The 21,771-nt window shown below is 39.3% G+C and overlaps 1 protein-coding gene across 3 annotated transcripts in view; it reads right to left on the reverse strand.

Moving 5' to 3' along the window:
* Positions 1-21,771, reverse strand: part of LOC114464379 (ankyrin repeat and BTB/POZ domain-containing protein BTBD11-A-like) — a 112,051-nt gene that overhangs the window by 18,745 nt on the left and 71,535 nt on the right. For 2 of the 3 annotated variants that reach the window (XR_003674191.1, XM_028448495.1), the window contains exons 3-7: positions 10,466-10,673; positions 8,037-8,189; positions 6,272-6,437; positions 6,109-6,198; positions 1,350-1,443 (exon numbers count right to left, since the gene is read on the reverse strand). Coding sequence is in view for 2 of the 3 variants with exons in the window: in XM_028448495.1 (XP_028304296.1) it covers positions 1,350-1,443; positions 6,109-6,198; positions 6,272-6,437; positions 8,037-8,189; positions 10,466-10,673 (711 nt within the window). In the remaining variant the exon portion in view is untranslated. Of the gene's footprint in view, positions 1-1,349; positions 1,444-3,116; positions 3,219-6,108; positions 6,199-6,271; positions 6,438-8,036; positions 8,190-10,465; positions 10,674-21,771 lie in introns of all 3 variants that reach the window. The other variant, XM_028448496.1, reaches the window with a different exon arrangement.

Genomic DNA, 21,771 nt, shown 5'->3' on the forward strand with positions numbered 1-21,771 from the left:
ATCCAATAGGAGCCTCTCTCTACATCTCTATCCAAAAACAGAAATTATGGAATTGATCATCTGGTCTCTCAATGCAATGGATCAAATATTTTCCGACAAAAAGAAAGGTCAAAGGTGAGCCTGCCTGTCTGGATGGAACGTCTGCGGAGGGACACACGATGGAGGACGTGGAAGACGTCTAAATAATTGGATTTATGATAGCAGGGATACTGCTGATTGGAGCTAGCAGTTTCCTGACCTATCGCAAAGTCTGAATTATGTTGGCATCTGTTTTGGGAAGGCTGCCAGTCATTTGTGATGGGTTGAGCAGGGCTCTTAACACTCAGACTCATGCAATAAACTTACTCAAAAGTGAGCAGGATGCTACTTTGGAACGTTTATGCAGAATGGAATCCAACTCGGAGAAGTTAAACTGCTCAGCTTTCGAGATAAGGCCACCATATTGGATTTACTGCTTGAGAAATGGACCCAAAAAATGAAGGAAAATTGTGCTCAGCCTGACCGAAAAACTAATTGTTATCTCATTTGACTCCTCAAGCCAGTCGTTCAAGGACGGTTTATCTATTATCTATCTGAAACCAAGACAGAAATACAGAAAAATCAAAAACCAGACAAGCAGCGTTTTTCTGTTTTAAAATTAAATCTTGTTCTGTTTGTGTGATATTTAGGTATTTATGGGAAACTAGGACGAGAGCTTCATGTTTTAATCTGTGTAATTGTTTTTGCAAAAGTGTCAAATCGTAGAAGTTCTAACATCTATTGTTCCTCACACCAGCCTCATAGTTGATAGTCAGTCACTAGTTTATCTGGATACTATTTAGACCGTAACACCTCAAAACAAAACTACAGCGTGAGCAGCTTTTTACGAGCTCAAACATCCACAGACTGAATAAAAACATGAACAGGACCAGAAAACTGCTGACAACAGTCCTATTGTGTGTGGAGACCTGGTCCAGGACCTGGAGAGGGAAACCAGGTGCAGTGGATTATAGGTACTTGCTCTAATTTCCCCATAAATATCCAAATATCACACAAATATTTCAGTTTTTTTGTTTAGGTTTTAAGTCAGTAAAACAAAAAAACACATTTTGTTATTTTGATTTGATTTTAAAACAGAATAACCAAAGAATGAATGGTACATGGATTCATTGGACATACAAGCGTACGAGTAGTTTTCCCCAGTTCAAGATGGCGCCTGTTTATTAACTACCGCAAACAGCATCTGTGACATAAGCCCAATTTCCCAAATTCATGTAGCTACATGTGATGCTTATGCTAACAAAGACTGCCTGAAAAGCACTGAGAGGTGGATTCTTTGGCTTTTAGAGATGTGGACGTCCATCCGTCACCTGCTGCCGCGGCTAGCTGGAGCGGCGTCTCCGTGTAGTTCTCTGCACCATCCTGTAGGGCGCCCTCGGCGTTGGCTCGGTGATCCAGCAACAACTGTGGCAAAGATGTGATGGAGAGATGAACGGAGGATGAGGACAGATGGGCGGAGAAGGGAGAGGGGGTTAGCAAACATCTGCACCTGCTGGAACCTGAGGCGTTGCACCAGCTCGGGGCCTCCTCGTTAGCTCCCGTTTGGGCTCCTTTACTTTCTACAACAACAGACTGTAAATTTATCATTCAGCAGATGCTGAAGACTGCATCAAAGGAAGAAAGCTTCTCCATTCTGCTTCCCTGAGGCTGTTCTCCTGTGCAACTTTGTATCTTTAATGCAGACTGGGAAGGAAACGTGAAGCAGGGTCACACAAATGGACCAATCAGCCACACATTACACCCTCTAAGCGCTAATCGGTAACAAAACCAAGCAAACCCTGCAATATAAGGTCACTTTAATCATTGCATCACTCCAAATGCTCGTACCTACTCAAATTATCACATCAAAACGACAGAGGGAAATAGTTCCCAGTCGAGGAAACACTGAGTTTTGGTGCAGAAAAGTGGGAGGCGTCATTAAGTTCCCTAGACTCGCAATTAAATCAACAGGAAAGTAAAATTATTCTAGTTTAACTTCACAAGTCATGCTTGAATCCTTAAATGTATCCGATTTACTTTTTGTTATAAACTGACTTAAATCAGTGACGGATATGAAAACACATAAAGTAGCTATGCAAATTCCTCTTTTTAACACTTTAAAGAATATCTGTACTAGTCATGCTTAAAATATGATATTTTTTACCCTAAAATTAACCATTTTTTAGCAGCTTTGAGGACATTTTCACCTGCAGTCTGATAATAAGCAGCCAGGAAACCATAGATGGTCATAATGAAATGGCTGATGGTGCCGCCACAGTTTTTGCTGGTTTCCAGAGCTATAAAAACCAACAATCACACTTTCCACGCAAAAGTAGCAGCTTGTAGAAATACAGTACATTCAGGGTATGGAGGAGTTCACAGGATGGTAAACACAACAACAACAACGGTGGTAGAATCTTCTTACTTCCAGGTCCAAACAACACTTTAATTAAGACATTATTTACAAGATTACAATTTAATTTGGCAGACGCTTTTATTCAAAAACACGTACAACACAAACAGTTAGGGTTAAGGGTCTTGCTCAACACCACAAAGACCCAGATTGGATTCGAACCGATGACCCTCCGATTACTACCCGCTTCATTAACCGTTAGCCACCACTCATTGTGTAAGAAAAATGGATACGCTAAAGGCTAACAAAAGCTAGGCTAAAGGTAACTTTGCCGTTACCGTTACATATCTAAATGACCTTTTATTGATTTTTAAGCTGTCGATTGTTTTCTTTTGCACATATTGATCATGTAAAGCCCATTGAATTGCCTTGTGCTACACAAATAAATTTGGTAATTGTAATTAAAAAATGTAATTGACACCAACCCTGAGGTTTCGAAGCTTGGACCTCGATTTGTTTGGACCTAAAAATAATGAAAATGAGAACCTAGTCGTTCATAGTAATCTGTGGCTCATCAGGAACCAGGTAAACACAAAGGTTCAGGATATTTGACCCACGCACGACCAGGAAAGGGCAAAAACACATCACCATCATTAGTCCAATGATGCTCATTATCAGTCATCGTTATCCAGACAGCTCAAGCTGGGGCCATAGGTGAAGGGTTACAGGTCATAAACGGCACTACCTGCACCACAGGGGCGTGTCCGTGCAACACGGCGAATGTGAGTGGCGTCCCCTGGCGCGTTTCAGGATAAACTGAGGGGTGCTTGTTTACTGTGCTGGGCACCTGGGAAGTCACAGGTGAGGTTGAAGGGAGAGAGATTTGTACAGCCATTAACATCGACAGCTCCAACGCAGGAGGAGGAAGAGGAGGAGCAGGAGGAAGAGGAGGAGCAGGAGGAGGAAGAGGAGGAGCAGGAGGAGGAGGAGGAGCAGGAAGAGGAGGAGGGCAAGGAGCAAGAGGAGGAGCAGGAGGAGGAAGAGGAAGAGGAGCAGGAGGAAAAGGAAGAGGAGGAGGAAGAGGAGGAGCAGGAGGAAGAGGAGGAAGCAGTGAGCAGAGGACAGATGGAGAGAAATTTGTGTCAAAAAATGGTTTTGTAATTTAAAAAAAAAATTTGCAAACAAAACTATTGTTGCTATTTTTTTTTAAATGCAGGTTTTGTTTACAAATTAAGAATTAGTTCTCATCAAACTACACATTTTGTTTGCGTTTCAACTTCAAGCTTGTAGGCGGGGCCTCCTCCGGACGATATTAGAAGTCTTTTTATTGGTCACTTTATCACTTAAAGGTCCAGTATTATGCTATTTGTCACCAATCTCCATTTGATCTAAGAACCCCAACAACATAGTATTTGAGGTATATTTATATTTTTAGCCTCTGAAAAGTACATTTCGTGGGAGTGGGCGTGTCTATAAACAATGATTTCATGCCTCGCTCTGTTAGATGGTGATCATTGATCACCAAAGGGATTATCTTTTGTTATCCACACACTGTTGTTATTGTTTTCAGCCAAAAAACTGCACGTTACAGTAAAACACATGAATATTTATTGTGATTGTGAGTACGTCTCAGCGCTGCTTCAGGGTGTGTGTTTATCACAGCAGCAGCAGCGGAGTCAGTCAGCTGTTTCAATCATTCACCGCAGTGTTAAGCTGCTAAGTCACTTTCTTCTCCTCCACATCTCTATTAACTACAGGAATAAATAATCATTTGTATTGTCCAACCGCTGCATCGTATTGTGTCACAAACACGTCAGACCTTGTCACGCGATACGAGGCGGTATAACAGATACTAAAAGTGGAGCTGCTCCCTGAGCGCTACACCGTGGCTACATGCAGAGAACATATTTTGTGTATGTAGCTTTACAAGTATAATGTATATTCCATATTAAACAGCAGTTTGTTTTACCTGTGAGGTAGTTTGAGAGGGAGGAGCTTACATTCTTACCTAAACTTGGAAGTAAACTTCAGTGGGAACATTCATCATCCTAATTATACTTATAGTATATATATAGTATTTACTCATTGAGTTTGTAGTGAATAGTACATTAGTGTGACATTTCCAAGTTTCCCAAGATGCATTTGGAACCTACAGCGTTAAAAGCCTGAAGCACACTGAGGCTAAATATCTCTGTTGATTCTCCACCTTTATTTTGAAAGTTTTGAAAACATTTAAAGTGAGAAAGTGACCAAGTAGAATATCAACATGTGCTCATTTGATTCATAAAACTCACGTAAACACATTTCATTCCCACATTTTGGAGATTTTTGGAAACTTGCCATTGTGCTACTGACTAAACTTCCTGTTAACCTCAAAATAAGAGCAAAAGTGTTAAAAAACTAATGGAACACAAGAAGAGATGCTTCTATTTTGAAAAGGGGATGTTTGATATTTTAGCTTAAAGCCAGTCCCAGGACTATTATATGTTCCGCTCGCAATGCATCATGGGACAGTTGAGTATGACTAGTGTGCCCACTATATGGTATACATCCTGGTATTTATCGCGTATTACTATCTAATGTGAACGCACTACATACTCATTTAGAGGTCAGACTTAGTATGAGTAGTACGTTAGTATGAATAGTACGTTAGGATGCAATTTTGAACACAGCCTACGACAGCATAGCCCCGCCCCTTTTACCCTTTGAACCTGCTTAGTCAGTGGCGCTACATGCTAAGCTAACTATGGCGTTCCTTAGTGATGAGTAGGGATGTAACGATTCACTCAACCTCCGATACGATTCGATTCACGATACTGGGTTCACGATACGATTCTCTCACGATTTATTTTACAAAATGGGACTGTAGACAAATTTTTTTTTTGGGAAAAAAAACTAGAAAATACTGTATTATTTTCCTTTTATTTTTCATTGTCAAAAGAATTCCTTGATAAACTATTCAAAACAATGCAATTTAACTAAAAATAAACCTTGAATGAAATAAACAAAGGAATAATACAAATGAAAATGAAGCCTATTAATTTAAATTCTGGTTCTATAATAAACAATAATAGTTCTTTTTCTTTTTAAAAGTGCAACTGAAATTGTATTTTGTGCCTTAACAATTGGACTTTTAAAAAAAAAAATTACGTCATATTTGTTTGGACCAGCAGAGGGCGCTGGTAACACAGTGGTCGGTTAGCATGCAGATATCTCGCAGTGAAGAAGAAAAGCTATGCTAGCAGACAGAGCTAATAGAAAAACGTGACTTTTACAGATATTCAAGTAATATTACAGATATTCTTTCGGTGCTAAAGAGGTAATGAATCATTTATTAACATATTTAAGACTAGAAGGCGGCCAGAAAGAAAGTATTAGCAGACTCCGCCCGCCGCCTACACTTGTGGATAGCGCCCTCTGCTGGTTAAAAAAAGTACTGCGATTAAATTTTCAGAAAATCGATATCAACCGTGAACCTATTAATCGATTTTTAACTGCCTTACGATTAATCGTTACATCCCTAGTGATGAGTCATCGTTGGTCATTGTTTGAGGAGGCAGACGCACCAAATGAAGGGAGAAGGTGAGGCTGGGTTTGGGAAACAGGCAGCTTACACACACACACACACACACACACACACACAAAGACATGAGAAAAAAAAGAACAAACATTAGACGGATGGCAAACGGGGTAAAATGGATGCAGGTAGCGGCCTAGCAGCTGGGCTCAGCACTGACCTCGCTGTTGATGTCGGCTCCAGCATCCAGAAGCATCTGAACCATAGCCTCGTCCCCACGTACGCAGGCGTACATCAGAGGAGTCATGCCCTGCAGCACAGAGAACAAATGACTTCTCCACATCACTATAAGGTGCTAACGGGGAGATGTGAGGGCTGCAGACCTGCTCGCTCATGCTGTTGATGCCGTCGGGGCCCAGCAGGTTCACGGCCTGTTTCACCAGGTCGGTGCGGCCGCAGTTCAGCATCCTGAAGCCCAGATCCTGGAGGAACTTTGCCTCCGTGGAGGCGGCGTCCATCTTCCCTTTGGCACAGAAACAATCCTCGGCCCTGAAACAACATCACCGTGATGGTGAGGGAACGTCAACAGAGCAAACAGCTTCTGCTCTAGAACGTGGATGAATGAGACGGAGTCCAGCTTTAGGGTTGCTGGTCAGATGTGGACATAGGGTTTATTTGGTCAAAGGCAGGGATCTGCAACCTTTACTCTTAAAGGAGCCATTTTGCCTCATCTCACCTGGATTAAAGTCCTCCTGGAGCCGGAAAAAAACCTTCTCAATGAAGACAAGACAGTGAATGAAATTCTATACAGTTAAAATGACATAGAATAATGTTTGATTTCATGATTTGATTTATATTGATCATGTAAATGGAAACTTAAAAACAGATTAAAATAAAATGAAATAAATTAACATCAAGAAATAACAACTAAACAGTATCTTGCATCTTCAATCTCAGTTTACATGAACACAATGTTATATAAAGAAAATTATTTTTAGTTAATGTATTTAAAGGGCTACAAAAAGTAACTTGAAGTTTGATAACACATGATCATGTGATCAACACATGCTAATTTCTCATTTCTTGCCACACATAAAACATACATATTTAACCTGTACATTGGTGGTTAAATGAATCTGTTCCCACACAATTAAAATCTCTGTTTTCTTCCAGAATAGTGTTTGTGTTGGTTTAGTTATTTTACCAGGGATTTAAAACTTAAGGTTAGTCACAGGTGCAGGAAAGTTGATGGTCTGTAGATGTTGCAGGAAGTGAAGTAGGAAGGTGCTGAGTCATTGCACAATGTGATTTATTTTTAGGTTAACAAATTGTTGTATCTTGATTTTATTTGTCATTAATCAATAATTGCCTCTGTTGGAAAATGACAACTCTTTATTTCAATAGGTTTTTTTTCAAGCTATAGGGAGCCATTGCAAAAGAGTCAAAGAGCCACATGAGGCTCCAGAGCCGCAGGTTGCAGACCCCTGGTCAAAGGGAACAGACCAAAAATCGTGCATTTGGGCTCTAGTGGCTCTACCCAAAGACCAAGCACATATTTGGACTCGGGGGGACCAGACCTTTTCGCTGATGCCACGTTTGGTCCAAACTGAACACTTTTAAAATCGTATGTTACAGACTGTATAGGCTAAATATGGCACTTATCCATGGTTGAATCACACATATATATTTATCGTGCGATTACATGTGAATTAGCGAGATCTTCCGAGTTCTTATGTGGCTGATAGCAGTAGTCATAACATAGCAGAGCCTCCTCGGGCAGAGACCTTGGTGAATACTATCAGTGTATGATGGTATCTGGCCTGCTGGGCAGTCTGACCAGAACTGACCAGGACAGAGTTCTGTAATTACATATCATGTGCATTTCATACAAAAGGCAATCCAATGTGTGTTACATGATTAAAAACAGCAACAGAAAACATTAAACAACAATAAAAACATTTAAGAGTTTAAAATCAACTAAATAAAAACATTAAAAATCTCCCTCTCAGTCATAAGTAGTACAGAAAAACGTAGTAAATAATGTGTTACCAAACTAAACAAACTAACTAAAACTGTTTTTTTTCCCCGATTCCATTTTGTTTTTATAAAGCCCCCAAAAAAACAACTGAAGCTTAAACGTTGTCTCACTTGATTTGTCGCGGTTCGCAGTCGACTCCGGGCAGCAGAAGTCGCGCCGCCTGTCGCACGTCGTCGCTGTCCACCGAGAGGCTCCGTCGATGCTCGGTGTGAGACACCGCAACGCGAATCCACTCCATCAGCGGCGGCAGAACCAGGAACGGCCTGTAGGGGAGATTACACCGACTCAATACTGCCACCATCACCCCGTGTGGAGGAAATGGGTATGAGAGTATTTAGACAGAGTCTGTTTATTAGGTTTGAAAAATACTACAACGTTAGCTTTTCTTTGATGTGGACGTTAAAAAAAGAATGTTATGAGTGTAAGAAAATCAACAATTTAATTAGCTTTTCCCCTTATTTAAATCACTTTTTAAAAATGTTACTTAAATATATTTATTCATCAAACAATACGTGTAATATTTTATTTTTTAAAACAAATTAATGTTTTTATTTTATGTATTTTTTCACATGTAATTTGTAGATATTCACAAAGAAAATAAACACACACTCTCATAATCAGTTCAGAGGCATTAAAACTCCTAACGCGTGTATGTATTTTTCACTGAAACTTCATTACGTCTTCTGCAGGATTTGCTAGTGTTCTATATTTGCTTTAATAAAAAGCAGAGATGGATGAGGAGGAGAAATAATGTCTTTAATGGATCTCCTCTGGCAGAAAAGCGGCTCATAACACGCTGAGATGACGCACTCTCCTTCCAACAACAGACAACACGTAAACAGGAAACAATCGTCTCTTTGTGTGCTTTGTTGATGCTCTCGTCCTTCTGCTCTGACTCAGAGATGCAGGATGAGGCTTTCAGGAACAAACATCTGGAGCATCTGTCATTATGAGTCAGAGGATCATTCTCTCCACCCCACAATATCAAATCAGATCAGTGGGTTTCATCTCAGAGTCACTTTGAGTTAATTACCAGTGAATCATGGAGAGCTACTGTACATTCACTAATAGTTCACAAAGAAGAAAGTGGAACATATTGTCTGACTGCTGAACATTAGATCAGCGGTTCTCAAACGTTTTTGGGTATTTCCCACAGGCAGAGTTTGAGATTTTTACCCATGGGGGATTCCCACCGCTAACCACAATGGGTGTAACATAAACAACTAGAATATTTGCATTTCCTGAAGAAAATACAAGTGAGGATGCAGGTGCTAGCCCACGTCGCACTGCATTAGCTTAGCATTAACATTAGCTAGGAATAGCATTAACATTAAAGTTAGCATTAGCTAGCATTAGCATTAGCTAGCATTAGCATTAGCTAGCATTAGCTAGATGTCAGTGCCCAATCCTTTCAACGCATGCGCCAAACGCGTCTCGATCCAGTCGGCCTATTTTACGTCAGTTTGTGTAATATTTAAAAGGTTGAAACCCTGCTATTTAAAAAGAATTAGAAATGTATGTTTTGAGTGAATTTCGATTTATTTTGGTTTTTATCTAATTTTCTGTTTAGTTTTTGATTGTCAATGTTGTTTATTGTGTTTTTATCCATTTTTTTTTTTTTAATTAAAGGTATTGTGGAGGATGTTATTTTGGCTTCAAATTCTGGGTGGATCATCAAGACTATTGGTCCTCCTAATTATCAATCATTCTGGTGATAGGTTTACGTGAGGCCATCGTATGTGCGCGTCCCTAGCTAGTTTTTGCTTGCCGCGAAGAGGGCGAATCACTAACTGGAAACGGACTCGGAAGAGGATCGTAGTGGTATGCTTTTGATTCAGATTTGACAATAATCGACCTAGTAGTTAATAGCAGAGAAGTTTATCCTAATGTAAGCTATATTAGCGATGCGAGCCCCTGCACGAGTCACGCACCGGGCTCGTGCATGCTCTCTCGCACACGTTTAACGGCGTTCCCTCTTGGGAACAGATAGAACGTTGCACATGTGCACTTTTTTCAAAAAGTGGAAAATCCTCCTTTATACCTTTAACAGTTAAAAACACCACAAAGCAGTCACATATTTAAATGTGTACAATTAAAATATTTCACAAACATCACATGGTCGGTATACATTCAAATATCACGTCCCAGCAGCTCTCTTGTAAGAATTACGAGTGTAGGAAGTGATGTAGTCTACGCACATGCGTTGAAAAGAGCTGAAAGGAGCCGGTCCGTGAAAAGATTAGGTAGTGACAACTAGCATTAGAATAGCATTAGCACTAACTTAACATTAGCCTTACAATAGCAATAACCTAGCAATAGCTTAACATTATTAATGAGGTTGAAAAATATTTTTGCACTTTAGTTCCACGTTACATTTAGTTCCCGCTCCATATCTAATACTGTTTAATAATTTAATGCTATTTTAATTTCTGCTACATTTTTAGATTCTCATTGTTACTTTCTTTGTGTGTAGGCATTTTGTTTAGTGTTGTGCCCCACATGTTATACCTTTATTTCCCACCAGGAGGTGCATCCTCACCTCTCGTTCTGTAGGGAGACCTTGGAAGGTTCCACGTTGGGGTTCTCCCACTCCATCTGTGGACAGTGCATGAAGTAACATAAGGTGTAGAGCGCCTCAGGCTCCCAGTGCAGTGTGTTGTTGGTCTTCTGGTGGACCGGAGTCCCGTTGCTGGCGTTCTTGATGTGCAGCGGCTGGAGGTGATGCATGGCTCTGGACACCAGGTCACCTGCAGGGACAATTTACACCATGAGTGGAGCATTAACCTGCATCGTGACCTGTGTTTCTCTTTTCATCCTGAGACACTCACAGATACTTACCGCAGGTCTAGTTTTCCTAAAATAAACATTATCTGTACAGTGGGAGTAGCATTGATACCATCAAAACAAACAAGTGTTTTGTGTTGTCTAGGCAGTAGGTACTACAGTCATGTGACACATCAGCTCAAAAATGAGTTATTCTATGCAAACACTGAATGGCAGAATTTTATGAAGACTTTGTCAAGACCCTGTTAGGATTTTGTCAAAACTACGTGAAGACTTCGACAAAACTTTATTGATTTGCCAAAACTTAGTCAAAATGTTATCTAGAATGTGCCAAGATTTTACCAAGACTTCACCAGGAGTTTTAAAAGATTTTGCAAAGAGTTTGACAAAAACATTCCCAAGACATTGTTCAGGCTTTGTTGAGTCTTCACCAATAATTTTTCTGGCGTTTTCCTCATTAACACTTTTCAAAGACCTCATCGCAAATTTTTCACGACCACCATGACATTATAAACAGCTAATTAAGACTTTGTAAAGACTACATCAAGACTTTGCTGACTTTGCTTCTTCAAGACTGGTTTTAAACAAAATTATTGCTAACGTCCAACTCGCTGTTTATATTTCCAATGACATTGCCTTGTTCTCTGCAAAGAAATGTTGCAGTACAGCGTTGTGTGTGTGTGTCACGTCCAACGAACCAAACAGTGATTTACTAAATTAGTTCAGTTTATAATGTTGTTTTCACTCTGTTTTCACAAGCTGGATTTGGCCCACGGTCCTCGAGTTTGACACACTTATCGTAAAGCTTGTGTTGGACTTTGTGTGGCATCCTGAATAAAGGTTTGAAACTTGTAGGGTACAGGATGAGAAGATCTGTGCATAGATAAAGCTCATATTATGTCACTGCTTCATTTAGTATCTCCTTTACTTACAGGTTCTCTGATATTTCGTTTATTGTGGAAACCGACGGAAAATATAGAATTAACTTCCGAAAATGGAAATGCAATGTTATTGTCATTTATAAAAGGTTACTAATATTCTTTTACGCAAAGTCAAAAGAAAATTGCAATATGACACTGAAAATATCTTCACATGCATGTTTTAGGAAAATATCACACATTTAATTGCATTTGTCTTTGTTGGTCAGAGAAACAGAAATGTCCAATCCTGCCAAAATCAGAAATAAATTGACGTAGTATGACAAACTTTACCTCCTGAAATGGATACATCTAATTGAAAAATATAAAAATATCTATACCACCAACATGTTTTGGGACAATACCACACATTTGCACCATATTTGTTTTTACTGTAAATCAAGTTGTCTACTGTTAGCTTTAGCAAGTGTAGCAAATGTGTAGCGAATACCCTTGTTCTGCATATTTGGCAATATTTCAGAAAGTTCAATTGCGCGTAATGATCTGATTAGGGAAAAACGATGAAACGGAAATGTGTACCAGGAAATTGACGCAGAAATGACAAGGAAATGGTTAAACTATGAAACGGAACTGGAGAAAATATTGAGAGGCTTTACACAAGGCCGTTAATCAACGAGATCATTACAGAAAGATTAAAAATCAATGTTTGACAGAGAAAAATCAAATTGCACAAGATAATTTTTTTGGCTTATAGAAACAAAAAAATAATAAAACACCTTTGGTTCTCTGTCTGAGCAATATACAAGTATTGCACTCACCCGCATGTGTTAAGTTTCACACACACCTACACACACACACACACACACACACACACACGTCACATTCATTGTTTATTCCAAAAATAACCGGTGTGAGGAGAGACGACCTTATTCCCCGGAGCCTGAAGCTCTCCATCTGTCAAACCAAAGATCTCCGACAGGGTTCACTGCCGGGCCGAGCTACTCTGAGCCCTTTGTTCACAGCTTGGTTTACACTCATAAAACCCACAGAGCACAAATGACATACGTCAATAAACAGGAGAACACGTGCTTTACCATTCTGGAACAATCATATCAAGGATCAATGGAGGACGTGATCCAGAAAGGCACAAAAAACTTTCATTCAGAGTTCCTGATCCCATCATGGAAAAGTTAAAGAAAACAAAGTGTTTTAGGCCAAAATAGTATAAAAATAATATTAATAATAACAATATTGCCATTTCTGTTTCAGGAAGTAAATTCCATATTGTCCGTTTGTTTTTCACAATCATGTAAAATCTTAGGCAGCGTATTTTGTTTGTTAAGGAGGTTCAGAAGCCAAATCAGTCAAGACGCTTTGGACTAGGGCAGGGGTTCTCAACCTTGGGGTTGCGAGACACTCGAAGGAGTATTTATTCAACAATTTCAGCACATTTTCCCCTGTTTTTACCTTTATTCTGCAACTACAACAAACTCACCATATTTTAACCTATTTTCATCACTTTTTCGTGACATATTTTTGCTACTTTTAATGTATTTTTGCTACATTACTCCTATTTCTGATACAGCTCAATCAGATTTCAATGCCTTTTCTGCACATTTTCCCACTTTCAAGATGTTTTCGACACTTATAAACCCTTTTTCACCACTTTTCCACCTAATGTTGCATACATTGACCAATTATTGTCACTTTTAACCTCTTTTTGCCTTAATTTATGCTCATTTTTTGCCAATTTAACCACATTCACGATTTGGAATGCCCATTATTTCCCAGTTTAAACTAATTGTTCCAATATTGACACTTTGAACCTTTTTTTAAATACTTTTTCTGTCTGTTTTGTCAACTCTAATTTCTAAAATCCCATTTCACCACCTTTTCCACCATTTTTGGTCACTTTGAACCCATAGAAGTGGATATTATTCAGATGAATAAATAAATGTGGTTATCACAATAATAGACCATCATTTTACTGACTTTATGGATGGATGCCAAAAATCTCTCCCCTTTATTCCCCTTATAGATGGTCCTGTCTCCACATGACTGTTCTTCAATGTTCATGTCTGTGTTCAACCACCTTCAGCTACAGTGGGGGTCCCCGCTCTCTGGAACCTTTATTTTGGGGGTTGCGGTCTGAAAAGGTTGAGAACCACTGGAGGGAACAAGGACAAAAAAACCTTCCTTATTCTTTAGCCACGCCCTAAAACCATCTTGTTTTTATTGTTCCAACCTGCTCTGCTCGGCTCTTTGACTTCATTGTTTCTGTTGTACTGAACTTGTCTGTGTGAAACAGAAGGAGAACTTATTTCTGTCTGTCTGTGTAGAGGTTTATCAATATTCCCTCACAACAGTGACCTTTAGATAGTTAATCTAACCCAGCATCTGTGGGATTGAGGCCCAGGGTTGATCAGGTGGTTACAATCACTTTTTATCCAACAAACAACTTATATAAACTCAATATTTAGCTTTTTTGTTTTTTTTTCTTCTTTACATCTCTGTGACAGTCTCACGTTGATCAGGCAGAAGATCTTTGCATTTTCCATTCCATCCAAACACAGCAGGCGTTTAACAAGACCTGACGAAAGCCTGACAAGCAATAACTGTACTCTGTAATCTGTACTTTTTTTTATTTCATACGTAAAGAACTTAAGAACTGAAGAGAAGTTTTTGAATGTCAAATATAATGTCTTATTTCTCAGCTGGATGGATGCAGACTTTCACCAAAAAAAACAAAACACAAAATAAGTACTTTTGAGGAAGAAGACGAATGTTAGATGGAGTTCGAGCAGGTTTCGATGCATGAAGTCTCCAGAAATGAACTTATCACAGACTTATATTTGTCAACATGTGCTGCTGAGAGGAGTTTTAAAGTTTCTAATCTGAAGAAGTTCAAAATCAATGCAGGCGATTTTAACACCACGTTATCACTTTTTATGCTTATTCTGTTAGTGCATAATTAAAGAAATTATCTGCACTCAAGTCCGTCATTATTACGTACTTAGAGAATCTGCACATTAACTCATTGGCTGCCAGCCATTTTAGAGCATTTAGACTGATATTTTAAGACCCACAGAACATTTTTCACTATGATAATGTAAAATCTGAACCAGATTCTGAAAGAATAGAGTCTCTACTTTCATCATTAAAAAAATTCTGTTTCTATCTTGTTTTGTTCTTCTGTAATCAGCAGTTGAATATAGGTAGTTGTCAGAAAATGACTATTTGTGAAAAAAAACATTGTCTTTGAAGCTAAAGTTTTTAACTTTAGTGACACCTCAAACATCTGAACATTGGTTTCCTTTTATCAAACAATAAATCAACACTGAGATCGGACTTTTGATTCAAAGATTCAAAGTGTTTGTTGTCATTTGCACAATAAAGAAACATGTTTCGTTGCACAATGAAATGCGGCGTCGTGAAACGCACCAAGTCTCACCGCTTGTTCACCGGTTATTGATCGTCTTCTAACACGATCGACACACTCCTAATAGTTCACCTAGATCCACACATGCTCTGCTCTGAGTGTGGGCTGCTTTAAATCCACCGTCTTAGATTCGTTTTTTTATTTTCTCTCTTATAAACTCTTCACCTCCTTCTGTGCTGTTTATAACCATCGGCTAATCTCTCAACCCAAAGTGTGGTGCTGCCATCTACAGGGTAGGAGTTGGTCACTACACCACAGTAGAAGTCTGCTATATAATGGGAGACCTCCGCCACAGTGTCTCCTAGCAACCCCCGTGAAAAAACACAATTGATGTACATAAATGTCAATGGTAGTAAACGTTTGGATTTAAAATGACGTATGTACACGTCAATGGCAGTGAGTGAGATAAGGGGTGGATTCACTAAAGGTTTAGGGGTTAATAAGGGGTACAAACTGCAGGGAATCAGGACTGTGTGTGTTCAGCGTGTCACAATGCGCCCTCAATCCATTTAGCGCGTTTACCTCTGATGAATATGTAAAGTAGGCGCATCTCATAAGCGGAGCAAAAACATGGGAGGAAGAAATGCAAATAAATTAATGCAGTGGGCGCAATGCAATTCATCAAACCAGGAACTGTTCACGGTGATTGTTTTATGCGCCGAAAATAATATGACCCACAGGCAGGTGCCAACACCCAGAGATCATAACTGCACTGAATATTGACACAAAACACAGCGAAGTTGGAAAAAAAATGCTGCAGTTAACCTTTCTAGTGTAAGGAAATAATTCAAATAAAACAATAGTCAACATTAACAGCCATTGAAAAAAAATGCAGAGCAAAGTGTGCGAGAGAAACCGCCGAGGCTGCCCGTGTGGAGTCTGGTGACGCTGCGGTGCAGAGAGGATGCTTTGCGCGGAGCTCCATGGATGTCGCTCCAGACGCACCGCTCCAGTGAGCTCCTGTGTCTTCATCTCCATGTTTTGACTCAAATGATCTCCTGTCCTGTTGAGCATCAGGCCAGAATCAGCTGATCAACTGTGCAATTTACACAACAACGGCACAATGTTCACATATGAGAGTGTGCGTGACACAGCGCTCTCAAGAGGTCAGACCTGCAGGATGATGGTCAGTAGATCATCTTCAGATGGTGCCGATGGACTGATTGACAGACAGTGTTGCTGCATTAACTCAAATCAAAGGCATCAACAGATCAAAAGGATGTTTCTGTCCAAATCTGTCTGTTTTTCATGGACTGATCAGAGCAAAGTTACAGAACCTGATGGAGAAGCCACATTAAATTAGGGGAAAAAATATCATTAGGTTTTAAAGTTTATTAAACAACATTTGTATTTGTTTATTTAGTTTTCTAAATCATTAAATATTTGTGCAGCAGACAGAGAAGTCCACTTACGACGGTCTCAACCACGTCGATACGCGCACCTATAAGTACCGCAATGTTAGTGAATTCCCCACAGCAGGTGGGCAAACAGCGCCACCAAAGGATTTAGGGACGCACCAGGTTTACTATCCTTTATTTCAGATCTATGTGAATCCGCCCCTCTATGTAATATGCACAGAACAAACACAGCATTAGATTTTAGTTGCTACTAGTGACAGCATGCTTTAGAGCAGTACCTTTCAACCAAGAATAAATCACTTTACCAAATACCAATTCTTCCAAAAAATACTGAAGGAGCTTTTTTTTCCCTTTCTCCTGTTTTCAACTTCTCATCTAAGACATATGGGGCGCCGCCCTTGTGGTGACCCACAGTTCTCCCGCTCCTGTCCTCCCATGTTACATGTGATTGTCTTTTCACGTTTCTTGGACGGAATGTAACTGAAAGGCAAATTTCCCATTGTGGGACGAATAAAGGTTATTTTCTTTATCCCCGCTTGCCTCAGCCTAAAATGGCAATATTCCAGTTAACTAAACACCAAACTGGAAGTTTTTACCCAAGAAGGAAGAAAAATGGGCGAGAAGGAACCAGAGGAGCGACTTCTTGACAGTTAGTTTATCAACACGACTCTCGGGCTTTGTAAAAACCAAAGAGGACGACTTCTCCTCCGACACACACTTCTAGCTCTTCAGGCAGAAGATAATATGAGTGAGTCCGAGCCCAGGCTTTGGGGCATATTAGCCATTCTTAGGGCGACCATGAATCACAGTGAATCACCGGACATGTCATTACCATCACCCTTTAATCAGCAACGCTCCAGTTGGAATTAATGACTGGTGGACACGTTTATTCTGGGTCTTATGGGGGATGGTCAGTGATGATCCTTACACGGTTCCCTGTTCGTAGCCTTAAAAAGTCAATAATCCAAGGTTTTTAACTCATGGTTAAGATCTTGTTATTCCAAAGAGGTGTACCATACTGTATATCCACACTTTGAACATTATTTTGGTTTATCTTATCAAAGCATTTTATTAGTATAGTTTTTTATTTGAGTTTGAGGAGACTTCTTTGTTTTGATCAATTGTTCCTTAATTTCCCAATATTCACACTGTACATGTTTAGTTTGATCTGATGAATACTTTTTGAGATATGTATAATTTAGTGAGGGGGTGTGTCCTTATTTTTCTTCCATGTTCATCTTCCAATATGTCAGGAACTCCATCACATAGAAAGGTAAATATGGTATAGTAATAAGCTCCACCCACTCTCTCAGAATATAGAAATAGATCTGCTATACATCCTATCTGGTGGACATGTCAGCTCCTCTAAATAGTGTGTGTTTGGGTCTGGAACATGTTTGGGTCTTCAGTAAACTACTTAGCATATGTCTCAGCTCCCTGTAATGTGATCAGCTTAGAGCTATGAACATAGACTGTTCACATCACTAATGATTAGTCACAGATATACATTGGTTCTAGGGTCACACACTCTGGAAATATGAAAATATATTTGTTTTACAATTTTCATTGGTCCATAACTGCATGTGGGAATGTAAGAAAAATAATCTGATCTCTGGTTTAATTTATAGTATAAATGTTACTCTTTATGGGATATAAAACAATTCATGCAACTTCTTCATTTTTATTTTGGACCCCAACTTTGGGGCCATTTCACCACGTATATTAAGTGCCATTGTAGAAAAATGTTTTGAGACCAAAACTCATGGGCCATTTGTTGAAATGACATGAAATGACCCTCCATCAAATTATGTTTACTTGTGTTTGGGACAAGTTGACCATTTGACGTTTTGAATCCAACTATCCACATTAGTAGAAAGGGGAAAACTAAGGCAGCATGATTAAGCCATATAAAAATAAAAATATGATTATTTATTTTTAAAAAGTTGAAATCGGAAAATCGATTTTCCCGTTTAATTATGTGTAATCACGTTAAGAGTCTCTCTATCTTTACAAACTGTAGGAAAACAAGTTTCAAACACATGTTTAACGTGATAGCAAATCTTTTCTTTTTTAAATGTGAATTTTGTGTGAAGTTTTCTTCTAATGCAAGGTTTTCTTTTTAAAAATGCTGAGAGATTCATTTTTGGTTGTGCAGGTTATTATTTTATCAAACCCACAGGGGATTTAACATTCTTTATTAAAGCTTTACAGTTGCACTTTATTTGTTTTCACTTTTTCAATTAAAAGAGAACACTTACAATCATTAAATCCAGTGTTTTTTTTAAAAAAAAAGGGATAAAATGTTTAAAATGGGAATCGAAAATCTAGGAGCTATTTTATTATTATTATTATTATTATTATTATTATTATTATTATTATTATTGTTTTTCTTCAGCAACTTGCTTTGTCCTAAAACTCCTCCTCGGCTATTAAAGGTGCAGTCTGCAACTCTCAGTTCCCTCTTTCCCCCTCCCTCGCCGCTGCTCTCTTGCCCTGCCTCCAAACTTTTCAAAGTCCCTCCCTCAGAGGAGCTAACAAGCTAACGTTAGATCAGTAATCACATGTTATATTACATCACAGTAATATAACATGCTCTGTTAAAAGCATATTACTGCAGCGCATCTCTCTCTCTATGTGCACACACCTCAGCAACAGCAGTAACAACAAAGTGTCACTCACAACAGCCCACTCGGAGGCTGCTGCGTGCACATGAACAAACACATGCACTACAGAGTTCTAGTGTAACAATTACAAATCAAACATAACATAAATCAAGCAGCAGTAATTACCTTTCAAGCAGAAAATTCACCAGTTCCATCTTCTTCAGATCATACACTGTAAAAAAGATGGTGGTACAGCTCCGGGAAAGGGGCGGGGCCTGTGAGCAACAGCTGTCAGACAGCCCATTAAACACAATCCTGGCTCTGATTGGTTCTTTTAGCTCGGTCGCGGTGCATTCTGGCAATCTTTTAAAGGCTGCATGAGCAGCAGGGGGGGCGGGGCTCAATGAGCCTGTTTTTTTCACACAAACTACTAGTTTGATGTAAAGCTGTCCTTACATAGTGAGAGCTTTAGTAAATATGACAAAAAGTCACTTTTACAAGAGTTGCAGACTGCAGCTTTAAGCAGCACTAATGACACGTATGTCATCTCATAGGGGCAATGTCACGGATGTTTTGTCGACTTACATTTATGAAAAGCTCATCTCAAGTGGAGTATTTTATTTCATTGTACCGAAGCTGTACGACCTACCAGTAAAAAGACCGGTAGAGGTCAAAGTTCATGATGTCACACACAGAAAAAAAAACCTTTTTTCTCTATAACTTGGCCATAAATTGAGATCCAGTGCTCAGACTGGTACCATTGAACAACATTTCCTTACAATGTGTGACCATGACCTTTGCTCAAGGTCATATTTAAGGTCAAGGTCGGTTTTCTTTTTTTCCTGCATTATATAACTTGTCAACAAATCCAGACACAGGTTGTAATTTTTGCCAATTTTCAATTGCCAAATACGTATTTGCCTTGCGAGTACAGGTGTTGCCTAGTTACCGAATCTAATCAGCTGTGCTCCATTGATAAACAGGTGATGCCCCTGCGGCAGCTTGGCTGCAGTTACCCAAACCACTGATTTATACATCCTGCCCTATACTCCCAAAAGTCATCAGCAATACATGAAACAAACTATAAAAATGAGACAACACAACATATGTTATAAAAGACATTAAAAGGTCAAAAGCATCATTTAAACTATGAAATTGTAAAGCGTCCAACTGATCCAGAAAGCTTTCCTTTGATTAAGCTTCTGGATTCTATCCCCCTCCTCTAATCAAAGGTTTAACATGTTCAGTAAAGAGTCAGAATAAAACCACACAAACAATGCTAAAGTAAAACATCAGAGGCTGTTGATGATGCAAGAAGGTGCACCATGTTTGGAAAATCCATGCCAGAAGCCATTTGTACAGAGGTAGAAAAATCTATGTGGGCCTTTAATCTGATTCCTACTTCCCAAAAACAAGGATATATGGATGGTTTTCCCGTATCACGACATATGTGCGAATGTCCGTGTCCGCAGACCACGAGACGGACGGAACGACCAACGTTTCCGCCTCATTCCCTGAGATTCCATCTATTTCAGTGTTCCACAATCAACCAAACCAGTGCGATCTGTTACAGGAATTTTTTTAAAGGGCTGTACCTTAAAAAACAAAAGAGTCACACAGAGGAAAAATGAGAGATATGCTTTCTTAGCTGCAATAATGACTTGATTTATTCAAGTAAATCAAGGAGGTCAAAGAAAACAACCTCAGACACTGGTTCCAGATGGTCGTATCAATCTTTGTCCCTAACAAACGATTAGTAATACAGGATTATTAACCCAGTAGATCCTTCAATGTGGAACTTTGAGCATCATAAACGTCAGTATAGGCAAACGTTATCTTGATTAGGTGCCTGGTCAATCAGTTCATGAACACAAATATTGTGAGAGAAACTAATATCTCAGCTAAGTTTACGTGAGAAAAGCTAACATTGTTTTTCCAATAAATGGTGTCACACAAGGTGTTTTTCTACCTTAGCCTTGGACCCTGGAAGATCATAAAACACAGGTGAACGTGTGTGATTATAAGATGCAGAATATAATTCTAATAACAGATCCCAGTTTGATGGTGAACGTCCAGGGATTCCCTGAGGAAAACCTGTCATCTCCGTCTCCTGAAGCCACAGCGTCATTAATCAACTCCTGGGCTCTATTTGTAGGTATTCCCAGTGTGAAGAAATGAAACAGGAGATGAAAAAAACATCTTCCTCATCAAACCCCTGAATGGATCCCCCATCAGTCCTCCTCTGTAATGGCTCTTAAGTTAAAAATGCACCGACGCACTCTGCAGCAGTCTGCAATAAACAAGCCTCCGCTGTGGGACAAATCCACTCACATCATTCCCACTGAGCGGGAATTTGGTGTCGAAAAACAGCAACAAAAAGCTTCTGTACATGTTTATTTTTCCTCAATCCAGCTTCAAATCAAGATAAATAAGACATGGTACAGCTGTGACAGGACGGGGAAATAAACACCCCAGCATGGTATCATGATGGTTCAGATTCCACCGCGAGAAGTAAGTGGTGTCTGTGTACATTCATACAGTATTTACAAACTACAGCATAGAATGTGTTCTATGAATTTTATATTAAGTATTACCTAAGAGTCATTCCATGTCATCTCTCTCTGTGTTAAAAAAGTTTAGTTTATTAGTAAAACAAGACACAGAGTCAAGCTACAGTGGTCGCATTTAAGGGAGTTTCAATATTTGCACGTGGTGAAATACCCAAAGTTGGGATCCAAAATAAAAATGAAGAAGTTGCATCAAGAAAAATGATTTTATATCCC

This window comes from Gouania willdenowi, chromosome 6, assembly GCF_900634775.1.
Source record: "Gouania willdenowi chromosome 6, fGouWil2.1, whole genome shotgun sequence".
Classification (NCBI taxonomy): domain Eukaryota; kingdom Metazoa; phylum Chordata; class Actinopteri; order Blenniiformes; family Gobiesocidae; genus Gouania; species Gouania willdenowi.